Source organism: Psittacula echo (assembly GCF_963264785.1).
Source record: "Psittacula echo genome assembly, chromosome: 1".
NCBI lineage: Eukaryota > Metazoa > Chordata > Aves > Psittaciformes > Psittacidae > Psittacula > Psittacula echo.
This window is the reverse complement of record NC_137735.1, coordinates 9,282,810-9,303,890: the sequence shown is the minus strand read 5'-3', so window position 1 is coordinate 9,303,890 and position 21,081 is coordinate 9,282,810. Positions and strand designations below refer to the sequence as shown.

Here is a 21,081-nt window from a genome sequence, read left to right as displayed (position 1 = left end):
TTAATGTAAGTTTTGAATTAATGAAAACATTTAACCTGCTTTAAAATTACTGCCACGTTGCACAGAGTCTTAGGTGATATGGTCTAGAGTGAAGCATCCCTGCCCATGGCAGGGGGCTGGAACTAGATGGTCCTTTCCAACCCAAACCATTCTATGATTACATGATTCTATGCTACTGTTCATGAGCAGATTTTCAGTTACCTGGGTTTTAACATGATAAAACCTGTCAGCTCACTGTCTTTCTTCTTCCTTTCAGAAATTGGAAGAACAGGACCGAAAAGCTCTAAATATTAAAGAACAATTACAGCGGGAGCACCGCTACCTCAAGCGCCGGTTGGAGCAGCTATCCGTGCAGGGCATGGAGCGCATCCGCACTGACAGTATGGGATCAACAATATCCACTGACTCTGAACAAGGTAATTGAACGAGGGCTTCCCAAAGGGACTTGCAGGAGCTGGCAGGAAAAGGGAAGCAAGAAAGCATTTAGAACTAAATCCAAGGTTTCAGCAAAACCCTGACAAAATAGTTCCATTGTGTGATTTGCAGGATAAAAACCTACTGCATCTTTTTTACATGCTTTGGGAAATGTTCTCTTTTTCTAAGCAGTTGTGAAGCATTAGTACTGCTTGGATTTTAAAGCTGGCTACACTGCATGTGGGTTTGCCAGGTTTTTGAACAATTACCATTTAATGTGCTGAATTTGTAGGGTAATTATTACTAAGGCTGGAATAATATCTTCTTCTTGGGGAAAAAAAAAGATACCGGTCTTAATTCATACGTGTGAATAAATGAATTCCACATCATTTATTGTGAAACTTTAAAGTATTTTCTCTGTACCAATCACCAAGTGTTTCTACATTTGGTTCTCATTGAGGACAGAGCTCTTCAAGCTGCCTGTCACCATCCCTTATTTCGTGATGTGTAGTGTTTCTGTGCCTGAGCACCTGTGTAGGCTGACTGTGTCTCACTGCCAGCGACACCTGCATTGGTTGGAGTTACCATGAGCTGCAGTGCCACAGCCTTGGACAGCTGGGCGTTTTATGATCAGTGTCAGTGCACAGGTTGGAACAGTTCTGGGACAGCATCTGGTATTGATGTCATGCAGCATATTTATGTGGATGAGGACAGAAGGGATTTTAATTCTCTGGTGGACAAGATCATCCTTTCCCTGGGAATTATTGTTCCAGTTCTTTCTGTTAATTACAGAAAATGAAGTACGATTCAGGTTTCACCTGAACACTGATTGACACTGGCCCGTGATTACTTGCTATAGCTGCTGCCTGTCTGAAAGTGTGCCTTCTTGTGTTCTCTTTAGAAGTAGACATTGAAGGAATGGAGTTTACTCCCGGTGAAATGGACAGTATTGGAAGCGCCAGTGATGCTGAAGACCACTACAGTTTGCAAAGCGGTTCGAGCGACGGAGGCTACACACATTCCCGCAGACTGAATGCCAGGCTCTCATAGTGCCTGAGTTCCTCGCCCAACTCAGGACCATCTGACTGAAGCACTTATATGAATATTCCAGAGGTGTCAACTGCCACTCTTCCAGGAAACCCCAGCCACAGTACTCTGACATGGAGGTTTCTTAACCCACGGTTCCCTGCACTGTAACCACAATATTAGATATTGTAAATCATGGGTTTGCTGCAGAGAACTGTGGTTAGGTACAGTTGTGACTTAAAGCTAGCTTGATGTAGCCATACTGCAAATTAAAGAAAATAAATTATGTCATTCCATTCAAGAAGTATTAAATTCAACCTGTTGGAAGCATGGCGTGAGGGAGTTTGACAGTTATTTTGAGTTTTGCAGAAACCATTTTCAAACATGGAAGAATAAATGGAACCTACAATGTGTCGATGATTCAGAGAAATGAAACCCTAAAACTACTTTTTGTGGTATTTTTTCATAATGAAAAAAAACAACCCCAAACCCACAACATTCTGAAGGCTGTAGCGGGCTCTGTAGAATAAATTCAGCAGCTGCTGTTTGGGTGAAGAAGGCAGATAAATCTTCAAATCTCAGATGATCTTTAGAAAAGGTCATATTTACAAGTCACTACTGTACTTCAAAACGGGGAAAAGCCAGCTCTAATAATGACTTCATGTGGGATGATCTCAACTTTCTTCTGCTTTTTTTGTATTCAGTATCCAACCAGCAGCAAATCATTCTGTCCACGTTAACGGGAGCAGCAGAAAGCAGCGCTGCAGTTTCAACCTGTTACCGTGGAAGGGATGAAACTGAAGCATTTCAGTAGTTTTTTTGGGTTGTTTTTCCATGTCTTTGTCTGAAGACTACAGAACTCAAGTGATCCAGTTTGCAATAGTTAATCTTTCCTTGCAAGGAAATGAAATCTCTGTTGGCTTGTATTTTCTTTTCTTCTATTTACTCATGTCAGTACATCTTTATGGAAGACATGGCTTAAAATTACAGTATTCAGCTAGAAGATAATTAATTTTTTTTTCTTTTGCACACTATAATTGCATTTTCTATTCTTAAAAAAGTGCAAAAAAATGAAAATGTATGCTGTAAAACAGCAAAGTTTATTTAGTACTCATCAAGCTGTTCAGAACATATTTACCCAACTTGTAGCAATACTATGAAGCTGTATTTTAATACAACTTCTGCTTAGTGAAGTCATTAGAGCTTGGCTTGCTGGGTAATTAAAAAAAATGGACCAGTCTTTGCATTATCTGTTTAAAGAAGGTCTTTTAAAAAAAAAAAAAAAAAAAAAAAAAAAGAAGAAAAAAAAGAAAAAAAAAAAAAAGAAAAAAAAAAGAAAAAAGCTATAAACACTTTTAGGGAAGTGATTTTAGCAAGTGTAGTCTATATTTCCTGTAAGAGATTTTGTATTATATTTTCCTAAATGTTCTCATTTACTTGTATAGGGAGGGGAATGGTACAGACCCAGACCAGAGTCTCAGGGACTCTTCACCTTTGTCATATTGTGCCTTGGTGACCATTTATGTATGCCTCTCCTTCTCATTGTTTAAAGGACAACTAAGCTTTGTTTCGAGACCCTCTGTTGGAATGGTCAGTTGTCCACCTTCTTACGGCTGAAGCCCAGAGGTGCGTTCATATCTCCACCCCCTCTCACAACTGATTCAGTGTGGCTTTAAGTAAAATCATACCATTAGGTTTTGGTGCGAGGGTTAATTGTCTTTGTATCAGCCCTCCCTTGGATTCGCCAGCACCCGAATCTGTATTTTGTTAGCTTATGGAGTCAGGGTCTCTGTGAGACCAGCGCTTGGTGGCTGGGGAAAAACAAATGTACCGTGTAAGGCTATGGGATGTCCAGGAGTGGTGCCATTTTTAGCATTCGGATACAAGACCTCATGACAGACTGACCATAACGATCAAAAACAAAGGTTCAGTTGTTCTTTCAACATCTGACATACGTGTCCTCCCTTTGGCTCTTACAACACGGAGTAGAAATACGAATCCATTTTGTGGCAGCTTACCGATCCTTGTTTGCACTCTCGCTTACTGCTTGGAATTTGCCAACAAGGAAAACGTATACATTTAATTTACATAACCTAATGGACGGCCACCCCTACTTTGGCTCTGGGGAGGAGCCTAAGGTTATAAACTCTGGCAGCTGAATAAGAAAACAATTAACCTTTTCTGTGATGCAGGTTTTGGTATTACGTTCTGTACACCTTGCATATTACTAAAATCCTCATTGTTGGGGAAAGCACACAGCAATATACTCATTGTGTGTAGCTGACAAGCAGCAGAAATTACTAGCTCCTCTGGTGCATATGTAACTAATTTCCAAATCATGGAAAAAAATAAAGTAAGAGTTTACTTTAACACACGACTGTTAACAGGAAAAAAAAGGCTAGTATATTGTTGCTGTTCATTTATTATATAATGAACACATTCATGGATTGTAAAGTGTTTCCTTTGATGACAAGCAGCTCTTGCACAGAACCTCCTAATGAAAAGAGATTTGAACCTTACAGAAGGAAAAAACCGAGATTTTAAATTGAACATTATTGTACCTTAGGTCGACCTGAAATTTTCCTTTGAAAGATGAATGTGCTAACTTAATGAGTTCTTCCACGCTGGGTATCCATGGCTTTGTAGATCTTATATTTTCAATAAAAATTACTCGAATAATCTTGAGTGGAAATAAAAAGGGTTCATTTGTTTTTACTCGTTCAGTTATTGCAGCTAGGGGCTGTTGCTGCCTTGAGCACAGCCAGTTCCAGGAGGTGTTTCAGGCACAGCCCTTCTCCATTGGCTCCGTCAGGAGCAGTCTGGTTGCAGGCAGTGCCATGGCTGTTCAAGCACAGGTTTTGGTGGCTGGATTTGGGGGCCTTGCCCCAGCCAACTCACAGCAGCAACCAGGGGTCTGATGTCCCTCCAGGGATGTGATTCTATTGCTACAGAGCGGCCAGTGCAGCACTACCTGGGGATGCAAACAGTATCCTAGCACTGCTAGCTCTACTGAAGGTGGGAATTCCTGTGTGTGCTCCGTGCCTGCACGTGTCTGTGTGTAAGTGCACAACTGTGTAATAGAACATGAGTGCAAAAAGCATCCTGCATACTGCCAGGTTGAATAGTGCCACTGCCTCGGCAGCTATGCCCTTCTGCGTCATGATCGTGCTCTTTGCAGGTGGGGAGATGCTGCTGCTCAGCTGATCTATTTTCTCTGCAATTACCGCATAGGAAACGAAGGAGCAGGGACAAGATTACAGGGCTGCCAGGTCTTTTCCTCTGTGGAAAGGGCTCTGGAGAGATGAAGTCATCCAGTTCTTTTTCTGGAGACACGGAGGTTTGGCCTCTTTCCTGGGGGAAGAGGAAAGGAAGGGCTTTCCCCTGTGGTACACTGGTGTCAGGAGGATACACGCCTCTTCATTGCTCCGGGGTTAGCTCTCCTCTAGCTCTGTGAGTGCACTCTGTCATCACAGAGAGGCAGAATAAAACCAAACCACCCTAAACCTGTTAGCTTTTCATGTACATTCCCCACTGCAGTTTGAAGGGTGAATCCTCCCCCCTGCCCAACCTGTGCTAACCAAAGACTGGTACTGCATTGCCTTACACAAACCCCAAACTTGGTTCAGAGTGAGTTTCAGCAGATAAAAGCAGAAATAGAAAGGCCCCCACATGTCCATGGGAAGGACAGTTTTTCATCTGGTATTTATAGACAAGTCTTTATCCTAATTCTTAGTGTAGGATTTGGGATAGGGAAAAAAGAATTAAGACCTAATACGACTTGCATCTAACTCACAGAATTAAGACTTTGCCCTTAAGCACAGTTATTTTTGTTGACACAGATGAGTATGGGTTCAGCTATACCACATGCAGCCTAACAACAGTTACTCCTCTTGATCTACAAACAAGTTACTGTCATAAACAGCACTATTACGAGTATCTGGCTGTACCCTCTGTGTAACCCATGAACTGAAATGCCAGGAGAGAGCTTGAAATGAGAAGAGGTGAAGTTGTGTGTGTGTGAGCCCCATGGGCAGAGCTCTGCCTGGTTCCAGCCTTGGGGCCTGAACTCCTGCTTTCCCTGGGGACTCTTGGCCATTGGTTGTGTATGGTAAGAGCCAGTAACAGCACTGATATTTAATCCGCTAACTCACATTCCCCAAAATGGCTGGGAGGAGAACTGAACCCCTCTAGCTACTCTTTCAGGAAGAGCTGTTCTCCCTACAAACACTAATGGGGCAGACACATCAGCAATTAATTTCCTCTGCAGTGAAAGGAGCCAATTTGCTTAAGTGAGTGCCTAAATGCACTGGTTGTTAATGGGTAGCTGCAAAAGAACCATCCAGGTGTGTTGTCGCTACCTAGAGCTAAAACGCAGGGGCTACAAGAAACAGAAAAGGCCGGAAACCACTGGGTCACCTTGGATTTTCTCTACCTGGTGTATTGTAAATCCGTGGCAGCTGAGGATTCCTGGGAGGCACGTCCAGTCAGAGCCTCCCCCTTGGGCAAAGCAGAGGGAAGATGCTCCTCTTTCAGACTGTCTTCCCCCCATTTTGCACAAGAGGTGTGAACCCTGGTTGCACCATTTAGGTCAGTGAGAGTCTGTGTATTACAACTTTTTAAGTGGGGTTTTGATGCATATGAAGCACTGGCAAGACAGCTTTGTGCTGTTCACCAGTCACACTGTTACCTGAAGGTGTCAGTGAGCGGGTTCTGTACCAGAGCCCCTAGGTCCCAGAGTCAGAGGAATGGTTGGTTCATTGCCCATCAGGTGTATTATACTGTACAGGTTCATTTGCATGCACGTGTGTGGTGCTATGTTCTATAGCACATGCAGTATTGTGTTGTATTGTTACCTCATCATAATATGCAGATTTTTATACCTTTTTGGTGTTGTTTTTAATTTTTCATCATTTGTTTTTTGTGTGTAGTATTTCTCCCTCTTTGCAAGTCTTTGTGTATAGGCTTCATGGCTGTTTTATAAGGAGCTCACTGAGTTTTAGCTATTCAAGTTAATAGTATGGTATGAGGGTTGGAGTGCCATATAAACAAAGGATCTTCTACCTGTTGACCCAGTGCAACCCCAATCGTCATTAACATTACTTGTCTCTAACAATGGGCATTGTATGAATTTCTGAAGACCAGAACCAACCTGTAAAACAAAGCGCAAACTGAAATGCATTAGCGCCTGTTCTAAGTAATTATACTTGAAATCACTCCAGCTCTGTACAAGGCAGGGAAAAAGTTGCTGGAAGGCAGCCTCCGAGTTCTGCATGTGTATTTTGTCAGATCTGACAGTCGCGACACTGCTGATGTACAGCCAAAGATGAGCATTTTACTTTGTTACTAGGAGAGATGGGACAGAACTGAAATGTATTTGCAAGTCCCATCGCTGCACTCTCTGCTGTAGCGTGCGACATCCACTGGAGCTTCTTTCAGTTTGTCATATGTGCTGCACTTAACTACAGCAAAGTCTTTAAAATACGGAATAGGAGCTTCAAGTTGAAATCACAGCAAGGAGCTACGTTTATGTTTGATTCAAATGAGCTGAGCTGCTGAATCAGGAAAAATCTTCATGCACAAAGCATAGAAAACTGTTACCACAGCTTTCTTTGAAATTACTGCTATCACAGAGTAAGTATAAAATACAAGGAGCTCTTTACTAACTTATTATAAATCAGTCTCCAACAGGAAAAAAGCTGTAACAGACTCCTAGAAGAGCGGTATTTGGGGACAGCACCACTTTTCTCAGCACAATAAAGAACCACAGAACCACATGGGGTATCACAATTATGATAATGTGGTGGCACTGTTCTTGTAAATCATGTACAATTTATAACCTATGCAGCTTCTTTTATGACATTTACAATGTCTTATGATTTGTTTATAGAAGTGTTAATAGACGTTTCCTCATTTTGCTAATAATGGAGGTTTCAAATTTAGTATTAAAATTCCAGAAACTTGCCTTGCCTATCAGGGTGAAACTGTTTTGTCAAGGCCTATTTAAATGGAAAGAAGCTTTAAATCAGGATTAAATTCATGATGCTATACTGATCAGTTTCCTCTAACAGAGGCAATTTAAAGTAGCTGCAATGGCAAAGTTCTCAGTTATTATTATTCCTGAAGCTGTGAATTACCCAGTGTATTTAAGGACCATGGTGTGGCAAGAAGTGCATGATGATGGTGTGGTGGAGTGCTGGCATTACCGCTGCCAGGCGAGCTGGGTTTGGAAGAGCAGAGACTGCTGCTCGTAGGAGGCAGATTTCCTATTGCCCACTATGATGTTACAGTCTGCAGGCTGAGGACACAGACCCATGAAAGCCTGCTAGAATCCTGCTGTCCTGCGTCACCCCTGTGCAGACGAACCTGGTGGAACGCTGACAGGAGAAGGAGCAGGCAGGGCAGCGGCAGGGAGTGAGCTGGTCCCATGCAGTCCCTGCCGAGGCCCCTGACAAATCTTGATGTGCTTCCCCACAGAGGTTCAGTTTCTTGTGAACAAAACCCATTGCAGACAGCCCGGTCAAGCAGCCCTGCTGTGGGTTTTCATCCAAAATAGAGTCAGAAGAGTAAACAAACCATTTTCTAAGAAAGAAAATTAACCTTGGGCGTCATAGGTCTAAATACACCAGGAGCATTAGCCCAAGCGTGTAGGAGCTTCTCTTCTACTTATGACACCGAATCCAACAAAGCTGAAGAAAACTAATCACTCTGACCTGCTTTTCTGGGAATACAAGGTCTCGGAATGAAATCTGATGTTCCTCTAGAGAGAAGATGCATGTGCTTGGGGGTGAGAGCAACCTGGTGCCAAATTCCTGTCTTCTGACTTTGTTATAATAAAAGTTCACATAGCACTGCAAAAGCTGCGCTTAATTCAGAATATAAATGTGCTTAAAGCAATGAACTGCCTTTTAGGACAGGCTGTTTCCTAAGAGCAGTTGTTACTCCAGCAATCTGCAGCAGGGACTTGTAACGTCATCCTTCTGCTAGCGGATGAGCAGTGTGATGCAAATGAAAATGACTTTATATTGTCCACGTATTATCTGTGTTGTTTTGGGGTTTTTTTTTTACACAAACCAAAACAAAAGCCTAAAGCAGTCATAAGCAGACGATTTATATAAGAGTTTTTCAGTTGACAGATGTATCCCAGTGGGAGGGTTTATACTGGCCAGCTGCACTGCCTACACGCTCCTTGGCTGTTCCTCACAGCCTTGGCCAATGGGTAACCCACAGCTTCTCTCTAAGGTATCTGGCACAACAATGTTGTACTTTGCAGTGAAATAAATGCAACATGGCATCTGTGGAATAATGCACAGCTAACACACATCCTTCCAGAAATGCCTACGTTTTAATCTGCTGGAATCTACCATATAGTGGTCTGTAAAGGCAATATGTTATTTAAGCAACCTCTCTGTTTCTTGGGCACAGATGCAAAACAACTGGTACTAGAATGGCAAAAAAGGGTAAGGTGAGCCTTTAATTGTGTTTTGACTGAACACAACCAAGACAAAATGAATCACAGAAAAACAATCTTCACCCATAAGGAGCTGCAAAAGCAAACACTGCAGCACACGGGGCTGTGGCTGGGTGGGGAAATGGCTGTAAGTAATGTTGAAGATGTGTTTGTAGGGGAAGGCAGCTGCTTAATCTCTGCCCTAAAAGCCAACTGATGGTCTGACAAATGAAAATTTGTTTCACTTTAGAGGCTTGTTCTTTCAAAATGAGAATTTCAAGTTCACACTGTTCTGACCTGAAATATTTCAATTCTAGCCTGAATTCCTATGCCAGCGGGGATTATGAGATCATGCTGTCTGACAACTCCTCTTCCATCCATCTGTTCCGCTCGTCCTTTCCTTGATAACTTTTGAACCTTCAGGCTAATTTTCACCAAATTTGACATAGCAGAGGTAGAATGGAGGCTGCAATGATAATCTATGGCAAAACACATGAAAATTCTGTGTGTGAGTATAAAGAAATGAATTACTTCCTACACTGAATGCACCTGAACGCTGCCCCAGTTGAGCTCCTCCTTGTTTTCGAGAGGTGGCTGCTGGCCAGCACGTATGGAGCTCCAAACCAGCCTCAGAATGAGCCTGTAGTCCTGCTGGCCCAGCTACACAGAGGGGGATGTGGGTTTGTGAAAGGCCACAAGGGAGGGGGAATGCTGTATGTGTGTAAGTCTGAAAAGAGGGAGAGGAATCGGTCACACAGGGAACTGAAGACATTAGTTGTAGTAATCCAGCTAATGGATTTGATAGACAAAATTAGACAATCTTCTATCAATCAGATGTGTCTTCTTTCATCTAGGAGGTGGACTTCAGCAGCAGAAGGATTTTGCTCTCAGGACAGAAGGATTTTAGGAAGATTTCTGTGTGTTTAAGATTTGCTTTTACTTGGGAATTTTTTACACGGTATTTCATAAGTACACTGGTATTTATGAAGCTTAAAAAAAAAGGACCCCAAATCAACAAAACCCAAAACAATACCTGAAGCACAAGCCTCCAAAATACTGCTATAGGAAAAGTTGATTTTAGTGCAGTCACTGACTGACCTGAAACGGCAAAGTCTGATGCAATAAGATGGTGAATGCTTTTGTTCCTTCCCTATTGAGATGACACAATGCTCTGTCTGCAAGGCGATTTGAAAACTTCAGCTAGCCAAAACTGCAGCTGTAATCAGGCTGTAATGTGACAGGGAGGAATTCAACACTACAGCTCTTCTTACCCAGGAGAACTCACTGCCAGGTCAGCATTTAATTCAGAAGTGTCTTGCGCAGACCACATTTTACCAGAAATCAACATCCTGCACTTTGCAGGCAATACAGGCGCTGATTCTGATCCAGAAAACCCCCATGTCAGTTGTTCCTAGCTGTGCTGAGCGGCGAGGTTGCTCATTTCTCTGCGTCAATTCAGTCCAACAATTGCAATGAATAAGATTAGAGAAGCTGCAGGTTTAGGACATGCGGTGGGAGGGCTCAGCCACCCACATTAACGGCCCAGGTCAATGCCTCACATGGGCGAAGTGTAGAGACAACATTTCAGGATGCAATAAATGACACTTTCTAGAATAACTGACCTTAGAAACCACAAGAAAAACCCTACCATTCTGAATTTAGTCTTCGGCAGTGCAGAGGATCTCATTCAAGAGCTGTTAGTGGGTGAGCTGCTCCATAGTAGCAACCACAGTATAATTAAGCCAAATAAAGCAAACACATACTCAATTTTAAGAAAATGACCTATGTAAAGCCAGGGGAAAATGCCAGAAATCCCTAAATGAGCAGTTCAGAAGCAAGAAGCCTACAAACGCCCAGACGCTTAAAAATATGGGACTAGAAATGTATGACACAAATAGAACACCATGGCCCAAACCTCCCCCCTACATGACTCAAGGAGAAAGGGAAGGAGGCTATTAAGCAGGGAAGCCCGGAGAAAGGTGGCACGTGGAATGCAGACAGGAAATAATGATGGCTAAACCTGAAGAACAGCTGATAAAGGATGTTCAAGCTGCCAATGATGTTTACACGATGCTCGAATTAGAATCAGCCCTCGCTAGGCTGAAGGGGTTCCGCAGTCACAGCTGAGGGCTTTCTGGTGGGCAGCCGCAGCCAGAAAGCCAGTAGGGATCATGGTGAGGAAGGGAATTGGCGATGACCTTAGAACACCTTGATGCACCCACACCTTGAGGACTGGGTGCAGCCTCGCCTGTGCGCCTCAGCAGGGTGCAGTGATGCTGTAAAAGGTACAGAGGAGGTATCCGTGAAATGGTGCATGGAGCACCCACTTTGCAGTGCCCAAACCCACATGGGAGCAGACAGAGCTGAAGGGAAGTGTAATGGTGGTTTCCAGACCACTATGAAGGGCATGGGTTAAGCGCAGGGTTTGGCATCCACCAATCCCTGCAATGCCAGAATCAGGCATTGTTTGAACAGGATTAGGTGAGGATTAAAGAACAATTAAATTTAAGGAAGCGCTTTTTTAAGCTGCAGGTCGGAATTTTTTTAAGTTTTGCATTTGTCTGAATTTTGCAAAGCTTCTGGGGGTATCACCAGGTTCAAAAAGGTGTTATACAAATTCATGGACATAAAAGCCTATGAAAACATAATGACAGAACTAAGCAGGGATGAATTTCTAATAGAGAAGCTGCGCACACAGGAGCGGTAGGAGCGGCCACCGTGAGCCATGTCCCTCAGCTTTGAGCAGGCCGGTGGGCACACATAGCTGAGCCCCGGCTTCGCTCAATGTCAAGCTGCAGCCCGCTCTCCGCCGTCCTCTCCCCTCCCATGTGCTGGGCGCAACGGGACACGGCAGGACGACCGGATGGAGGCGGGTGGAAGAACTGGAAGCACCAACACACAGAGCTCCGACGGACTACCCCTGAGGAGAAGCTCCGCCCCTCCGCGCTGCCGCCCGCCTGCGTTACGTCACCGGTTAGCGGGCCGGCGCCGGCCAATCCCGCGTCCCGTACCGGCGGCGGGCGCCGACGCCTCTGCGGATGCGCGGCGGGGTGCGGGCGCAGGCGCGTTTGGGTGGCCGCGTGAGAGCGGCGCGTGGCGGGCCTTTCGAGCCGGCTGGGCTCGCGCTTCCTCAGGTTTTCCGCCAATTCCGCGGGGCGCTGAGGCGGGCGCTGTGGTGAGTATCGGGGTCCGGGCTCGTTCGCACCGGGGCGGGAGCGGGGCGGGGGGGGCACAGCGGCCGTAGCGTCTCCTCGTCCCCCCCTTACCCTGTTCCGGGTGGCTCTGGGCCGAGATCCCTCTTGGGGCTGCGGGCAGCAGCTGCACCATAGTTGGGACCCGGCCGGCGGGCGTTTGTGCTCCTCGCCTGAGGGTCCCGTTTGCGCGCTGAGGTGGCTGTGGCGATCTGGGGACGGGAATGATGGGCAGCTTCCTCAGGGGTCTTAAGATATTTGTGTTTGATGGCGGCTTGAGCGGCAGTGCATACGCGTACATAAAGGTACGTGCCCTCCTTTGTATTTATTAGCTGTGTTTTAGCGGGGAAGACAGAGGGCAGTTGGAAGGCTGCCCTGGGACATGAAACATGTTATTACATAACAAATTCTATTTCTTGTATAATCCGTAACTCTAAGCTACATTAAATACACCGAATTTCAGAAGGGTGCTTTTAGTTTTTAAGCACTCATGCCCTCCAGGCTGGCTGACAGAGTTGGGTGTTCTGTGGGATGCATGTTCCACCAGACTAAAAAAACCCGAACCAACCAAGCTGGATATTACCACAGAATTGCAGAAAAGGCTTTCTGTCTTCCTTGATAATTCGTGGAATCATAGAATGGTTTGGGTTGGAAAAGACCTTAAGGTCATCTAAGTCCAACTCTCTTGTCCTGTTTGCTGCTTGCACTCACCTTAGGATCCCAAAGCTAATTTGGTTGCTGGGAAACAGCAAAGCATCAGACTCCTTTTTCTTGTCATTTTTAAGTTGTGAGTGTTTTCACTGGAGTATTTACACTGATCTTAACTTTACTGTTTTATAATTGGTCAAAGCCCTGCATCATTATGTTGAGATATTTTTACATTAATGGATTCCTTGTTCTGTTTGCAGAGGAAACTTTAAAATGAAGGTCCAGAAGACAAGATTCTGCTTGTTGCAGAAGTAAAATCGTTATAAAGAAGATCTCAAAGTGCAGTGTAACCTTGCTGTTTAGTTTTTAGAACAAGCTGAAAGCTCCTCTCACTTTGGAAACGTTGATTGTGGGTGGGTGTTTTTGTTTTATTTAGCGTGAGTAAAACTATAGGAGTGAATTACTTCTACAAGCCAGTGAATTACTCAATATTTACACTTGTTTATTTTAAATTTACTATTAAAACAGAGTACCTCGATTAATTTAAGATTTGATGAAAAAAATGTATTAAGATATCCCTGAAATAAAAATCGGTTTCTAGACTTTGAACATCTGATCCAGAATAGCATTCAGTTTTCTGGGTGATCTGACACTTCATTTTCCCTGTGCAGACTCTTTATATTAAAATACTGAATGTTCATTTAAAATGACCCAAAAATTACAACTGGAATAATACCCCAGTTTTTTTCCATGTATTTGGATCTTTTCTTTTTACAAAAAAAACCAAACCCTAAAACTTTAATCATGAGCTGTGGAAATGATTTTGTGGCAATGCTCAAGAAAATTGGATATCCAAAAGCTGATGAGCTTAAAGGAGGTGATTTTGACTGGCTGGTTGAATCTTCGGAAAGCAGATCATTCCTGGAGTGGTTTTGTGGCAATGTAAATGAGCAGTATGTGGTATCTGAACAAGAACTGCAAGAGTTTGATAATCTTTGTGAGTCTGGTAAGCCCATTTTGGAAGGAAATGCACTGGATGAAGTCCTTAAAACTCTGAAGCCTGTGGATTCAAAGAGCAGTAGCCAAGAGGAGGAGGAACTGAAGGCATTAGAGGATGAGCTTCAAACTCTTCAGAAGTTAAAAAAACTTCAAATTCATCGACATAATAAGCTTCAAATGATGGTTTCTGCAAACAGCCATCTGTTACAGATGTTAAAAAGCAGAGAGAATGAAGCACATAAAGAATTAAAAGAAGGATTGGAAGTGTTTACTGCAGCAACTAATGAACTTAACAATGAACTGCTGTCTTTTATGGATGCAACTAAGAAATGGGCCTCTTTCTTTACTGCTTCAGATTCAGAACAAGGGTCAGATCCACAGCCAGTGTTTTTTTCCCAACTTTCTTTGGACAAGTATTTGGCTCAGGAAGAAGAAAACTCTGCAGCTCTTAGCTCATACATAAACAAAAGTTTTGATCAAAGTGTGTCTAAATGGGTTGAAAATTCACATGAAGGCAGCTTTCAGTTTGCAGATATCAGGGAACAAGACGCTTGTGAGGAGGCTAATGAAATCTCTGAGGAGACTCAAGAGGTGGCCAGGCTCCAGACAGCATATATTTGTGCTCAACATCAGCTAATTCAGATGCAAGCCGAAGAGGAGAGCCTGAATTCGGCTATAAAATGCGCAGAGAGCATGTTGCAGTCCTTAAACAGCAAGGTAAGCCGCAAGAGGTGACAGAAGGTAGTGGAGTTCTAAACAGGCAGGTGTGGTCAACTGGGTGTAGTAAAAGGAAATGCTGAGTTATTGTTCTTTTAGCTATTTTTACATAATGAGATTGTACAAGTTCTAGTCTTGATCACAAAACTCCTCTTGTGAAATAGCTTCTATAGTTAAGTTTTTATAGTTAAGAATAGTTTCTGTAGTTAAGAATTTTTCAGTACGGTGGAGTATCTTTAATGCTGCTTTCTGGAATTAAAAAACAAACTACCTTAAAAGCCCCAGGACTTAGTAGTACTGTTCTAGTGTAGTTTAACATCGTATTTTCAAGTTATAACTGTCTCTCAGTTATTTGTACAGAAAAACCAAAAGCTTAACTTTGCTTGACATTTTGTGGTGCTGAAGAGCTAATATGATTAATGCATTCTTGTTTGTATTCTATGGCATAAACTTAAAAAGTTTTAGTTCACTGACTTTTTGAAACTCAGGTATTTGTACCAAATGAATGAATCTGATAGTTGAAACCCCAGAAACCTCTCAAAAAGTGAGTAACAGGCAGATATGGCTACTGCAATTTAAGAAATTGTAATAGCAGAAAACACACTAGCTTATGCCAGTCATGGACTAACTGAAGGCATCATGTGAGTTGGTGTGTTTTCATTTATGGATGACTAGCATATAGGCTTGATTGATTACATTTATTTGTAAAAGATTGATTTTGGTAGCAGTGTTGATAATCATCGGATTGACTATGAAAAATTGTGCTTGAGAGATTTCAGTCATAGAAGAGAATAGTTAGGGTTGGAAAGGACCTTAAGATCATCTAGCTCCAACCCCCCTGCCATGGGCAGGGACACCTCACACTAAACGATGTCACCTAAGGCTCTGTCCAACCTGGCCTTGAACACCCCCAGGGGTGGAGCATTCACAACTTCCCTCGGCAACCCATTCCAGTGCCTCACCACCCTTACAGTAAAGAACTTCTTCCTTATCTCCAATCTAAACTTCCACTGTTTAAGTTTTAACCCGTTACCCCTTGTTCTGTCACTACAGTCCCTAATGAAGAGTCCCTCACCAGCATCCTTGTAGGCCCCCTTCGGATACTGGAAGGCTGCTCTGAGGTGTCCATGCAGCCTTCTCTTTTCCAGGCTGAACAGCCTCAACTTTCTCAGCCTGTCTTCATACGGGAGGTGCTCCAGTCCCCTGATCATCCTCGTGGCCCTCCTCTGGACTTGTTCCAACAGTTTCATGTCCTTTTTATGTTGAGGACACCAGAACTGCCCGCAGTACTCCAAGTGAGGTCTCATGAGAGCAGAGTAGAGGGGCAGGATCACCTCCTTCGACCTGCTGGTCACGCTGCTTTTGATGCAGCCCAGGATACAGTTGACTTTCTGGGTTGTGAGTGCACACTGTTGGCTCATGTTAAGTTTCTCATCGACCAGCACCCCCAAGTCCTTCTCTGCAGGGCTGTTCTGAATCTCTTCTCTGCCCAACCTGTAGCTGTGCCTGGGATTGTTCCGACCCAGGTGTAGGACCTTGCACTTGTCATGGTTAAACTTCATCAGGTTGGCATCAGCCCACCTCACAAGCGTGTCAAGGTCCCTCTGGATGGCATTCCTTCCCTCCATCCTATCAACTGAATCACACAGCTTGGTGTCATTGTCAAACTTGCTGAGGGTGCACTCAATCCCACTGTCCATGTCACCGACAGCAAGTTGAACAAGACCGATCCCAACACCTATCCCTGAGGAACACATAGAATCATAGAATAGTTAGGGTTGGAAAGGACCTTAAGATCATCCAGTTCCAACCCCCCTGCTGTGGGCAGGGACACCCCACACTAAACCATGCCACCTAAGGCCTCATCCAACCTGGCCTTGAACACCGCCAAGGATGGAGCATTCACAACCTCCCTGGGCAACCTGTTCCAGTGCCTCACCACCCTCTCAGTAAAGAATTTCTTCCTTATATCCAATCTAAACTTCCCCTGTTTAAGTTTGAACCCATTACCCCTTGTCCTGTCACTACAGTCCCTGATGAATAGTCCCTCCCCAGCATCCTTGTAGGCCCCCTTCAGATACTGGAAGGCTGCTATGAGGTGTCCATGCAGCCTTCTCTTCTCCAGGCTGAATAGCCCCAACTTTCTCAGCCTTTCTTCGTATGGGAGGTGCTCCAGTCCCCTGATCATCCTCGTGGCTCTCCTCTGGACTTGTTCCAACAGTTCCATGTCCTTTTTGTGTTGAGGACACCAGAACTGCACACAATACTCCCAAGTGAGGTCTCACGAGAGGAGAGTAGAGGGGCAGGATCACCTCCTTCGACCTGCTGGTCACGCTGCTTTTGATGCAGCCCAGGATACAGTTGGCTTTCTGGGCTGCGAGCGCACACTGAAGCTGGCTCATGTTCATTTTCTCATTGACCAACACCCCCAAGTCCTTCTCTGCAGGGCTGTTCTGAATCTCTTCTCTGCCCAACCTGTAGCTGTGCCTGAGATTGCTCTGACCCAGGTGTAGGACCTTGAACACCACTCGTTACTGGTCTCCAGCTGGACATCGAGCCATTGACCACAACTCTGTGTGTGCAGTCATCCAGCCAGTTCTTTATCCACCAAGTTGTTCATCTATCAAATTGATGTCTCTCCAATTTAGAGACAAGGATGTCGTGTGGGACAGTGTTGAACGCTTTGCACAAGTCCAGATAGATGATGTCAGCTGCTCTACCCCTGTCCATCAGTTCCGTAGCCCCATCATAGAAGGCCACCAAGTTGGTCAGGCAGGATTTCCCCTTAGTCAGGCATTGCTTGAAACCTAGGTGCTAAGTAAAAGACAGCTCTTCTGTTTTTAACAGAATAACTGTTTCCTGGCCCTGCAAAAGAACAAAATTACTGGTTTTTAAAATACATTTATTTGATGCCTGTGTTGTATTTGCCTTATGTTTTAAAGTTTTGTGAAACTGCCTGTGAAGTTTTCATTTAATTTTGTAGATAGAAAAGATACAGTGATTTTGATGTAACATGAGTACATGGATCTTGTGTGAACTGCAGAAATGTGTTAGGGAAGTGGCTTGGAGGAAACCAGGAAGATACTGACAGATACTTTGTTTTATGCAGGATATTGGGAAACAAGAAAACCTCACTGCCAAAATACCTAGTTTAAATGATGAAATTTCAACAATTAAAGAAGATATAACTCGGATAAACAATGAAGAGCTGATGCCCCTTCTGAAGGAGAAGGCATTACTTCTGAGCGCACCTGTGGAGAAATGCTACTTGGAGCATCAAATTGCTCAGCAAGAGTATTGTGCTTCAAGACAAAATGAAATATTCAGGCATTTGATAAAACAGAAAGCATCATTTGAACTTATTCAGCTAGCCTGTGAAATGGAGTTCAGGAAAAATAAGGATATCTCCTGTCAACTCGAGAAGTTGGTAGAATCTCTAAAACAGCGCAGTGATGAGTTGCAACAGAGCCTACAGGAGATAACTGAGCAAGTTAAACATGCACAGCCAAGAAACACTATTAGTTCAAAGGATGGCTTCTCTTTCAGGTAAGCTTTATAGTCACTGTTGAACTTTGACATAATATTGGGGAAATAAAGGCTTAGGCAAGCTAAGTCTTTAGTGTTTCTGAGTTCTTAGTTACTTGCTAATTAGTATTTTGAATTCTGAAGAACTTCAAGATATGAGACTAGCCTCTTGCTTACACTTTGAAATTCTTTTCAGGTTTGCCTGAGTCAAAACTTCAATTATCAGACTTGTTAATATTGCTGAAGCATTCCTAAGCAGCATCCAGAATATAACAAAAGTTTAAAGCCAAACCTGTCTTTTATAGTGCCCTGAACTAGAACCTCTTGAAAGTTATTCTAGAAGTATAGATCTGGAAAGCTGTAAACGATAGTGATTTCCCAGATCATATGCATGGCCTCAGCAGCTTAGCCTGCAAAACCCCCCGTGTGGTAGAAGAGAGGAACGACTTCTTCAATATGGGAAAAGGGTTTAGCTCATTTTTACCGCTTGATTTGCCATCTATCTTAAGTGTCCTGTCCCCATGGAGGAGTCTGGTTTTTCACCAGCTAAGTAATAAAGTCTCCTTGTAGCTCAGGTGATACAGTAGGAATGTGCACTGTGTTGCCGTCACATCAAGACTCTAAACCTTTTGATGAGGTGTACTGTATAGGTGTGTTAACGTCAGACTTTCCCTCTGTTAAAACTGTGCTTTAAGTGTTTTTTAATAATAAAGTGATAACTGAGTATGGGCTTGCACAGTGAATAATTGCAGGAATTAGGCAGCATTAATTTTCCTTCCATTATGTTTGTGTTGGCAACTTGTAACATTTTTGTTCAGGTTTATTATTAATGTTTCCAAATCGCTAGATGCCATCTGGCTATTTTTCACTTTGTTTGTTTCGGTTTTATCCTTTTTTAAAGGAAAAGGAAGTTGAAAGAGTTACAAACCCTAAAGGGTTTGCTATTAATTCACATTAGCCAATGAAGTCTGCTGGTTTTCAGCACTTAAAAAAATTGCATCTTACTTTGCAGCCCTGGAAATATCAGGAAATAGTTAGCAAGAGCACCTTGACAATGTCTATTTGCATTCATTCGGTACTTACTAACTGAAACTTCGGTATTTCATTGCTGTTAATTTAATCTTGAAATATTTTGGACTCGTATTAATCACATACTAGCTATAAACAGGTAGGATCATGAAATCAGTGGGAGAAGGAGTAGTGTAGTAAGAGTACCCTGAGCAGTATTGTCCTTTAGTATTCCTCTGACTTCTCAGGATGAACATTTTCTCTTGAGTAATAATGACAGGATTGCTTAGGAAACTTAAAAAATGTTTGTGGTCTTAACTTCATTTGTTACAGGCTGTATCAGCTTCTGGAAGGAGAAAATAAAAACCAAGAATTATTTAAAACATACAAAGGCCTGGAGCAGATGGCTCAGAAGTTAAGGCAGGACTGTGCTACAGCACAAGATCAGCTAGCAGCGTCTTCTCAAGAACAGTCTCTCCTTTTGTCCAAGCTAGAAAGTGATGTATACACCCTTTATGATGAGCTGTATCATGGAGGAGGTCGAATACAACTCAGTAATCAGGTAAGCCGTTATCTACTTACTAAAATTATTACGCTAATACGTCATGTTCTTCTCCTGAGAACAACATGGTATGAAGGCTGTAGGCGCACAAACTGGCTCCCACATGTCAACAATGAATTTATTGGCATAATGATGATGAGTGTAGTACTTTGTTCTTAGCAAATGTTGGATTTTGTAGGTGTTGGCAGATAGTAATTTCATGTTGCTGAGCAGATCGTTGTATCTAACTTCATTTCTTCCGAAGGCATATGCAGTCCTGTATTACTGGTAAGTTTATGGTGTGGGAAATGCATCATCTGGATATGGTGTCACTAGAAAACTATTTAAATTTCTTATTCTTTCAGATGGGTTTTTTTCCCCTGTTACCTGTAACACCTCAGTAGTATGGTTTGTTCCCTTAAAAAGCCTGGCCATGGGTGGCTCATTTGGATAAAATAACAACATCAGAATTTTGAAGGACAGTTGTAGTAGAGCAACCCTGCTGCAGAGCTCCCAGCTCTTTTAAATGGGACTTGGGGTATTGAAATGCAACTTGTTACTTTTTTGTTTTATTGTAGATACCTCAAAAGTGGATTGAGGTAGTCTTCTGTTACATTATACTTCTTTGGTTAAATACATACAAATACATTTATTGCTGCCATCTGTCAAGTGTATTTGCAATGTAGAGTTTTTATAACAAAATGAAACTTTGTGATTGGAACAATACGTGTTTAGGGATTACAGGTTTTTAATCAGATGCCTTTCTGTTGATTCACATTACCTCTTAAAACAGTGACATCTCTATTGCTGCTGTTTCTCAAAAAAAGCAATTCCTTTAATAAGGAAATAATGTGGAAGATGAGTAGCCTGCTTGCACTGAACTATCTCAAGAGTGACAGTTGGGAAAATTGTAGCTGTTAATTACTGATTAAATTTTAAAATTGCATTGGCTTTTCTGTTGTGGTGCGGTGTTTTTTTCTGTTCCCTTGTAAGATAGGAAGATTTGTTGAATATGTCATTAAACCATCATGTCCAGCTGAGGGCTGGGTACAGAAGGAAATGAATTTACATTTTTGTAACCTGATGTTAGTACTGTTGCATGGATCTCAAAAGTTATATGAATTAAGTGGAGTTCCTCAGCACCTGTGTTTCTATTTTCTGTGATTACTTTTCAATTACAAACAAAAGTGGCTTTCAAAAGCAAATAAACTTTTGTATTTCTAGTTTAGGTAGTGTATTAACAATAAAAAAGTAATTTTTTTATTTTGTCTTGTATCTTTTGTTAGGAACTTGTTGAACAGTTGCACCAACTGGAAACCGATTTAAATAAATTAAATAAACTCCTTATTGATCTGATGGCTGATGTGAAGTCAAAGAGAAGCTTTTTAGAGTCCAATAAGCTGCGTCAGATGGAAAGAAACTTGTATGTGTATTTTTATACAGATGAAGACCGCTTGAAAGAGATGGTGGAGAAGCTAGAGCAGCAGGCTGAAGTGAAAGCCGGTGCTCTGGCAGATGAGCCTTCTGCCACCAGTGGAGTTCCTGGTTTTTAAACTTGAGTGTAT

The 21,081-nt window shown here is 42.8% G+C and overlaps 2 protein-coding genes across 2 annotated transcripts in view; both read left to right on the top strand.

Moving 5' to 3' along the window:
- Positions 1-4,157, top strand: part of MXD4 (MAX dimerization protein 4) — a 39,154-nt gene extending 34,997 nt beyond the window's left edge. Inside the window, exons 5-6 of the mRNA XM_080614802.1 lie at positions 257-416; positions 1,316-4,157. Of these exons, the coding sequence (XP_080470928.1) occupies positions 257-416; positions 1,316-1,464 (309 nt within the window). The 3' untranslated portion in view covers positions 1,465-4,157. The remainder of the gene's footprint in view (positions 1-256; positions 417-1,315) is intronic.
- Positions 4,158-13,530: 9,373 nt separating this feature from the next.
- On the top strand, positions 13,531-21,081 carry HAUS3 (HAUS augmin like complex subunit 3; the record flags this gene model as incomplete). The annotated part of the gene is made up of 4 exons (XM_080632630.1): positions 13,531-14,442; positions 17,552-17,988; positions 19,309-19,537; positions 20,803-21,081. 4 exons carry the CDS (start codon positions 13,531-13,533, stop codon positions 21,067-21,069), a joined length of 1,845 nt encoding a protein of 614 aa, XP_080488756.1. The 3' UTR covers positions 21,070-21,081.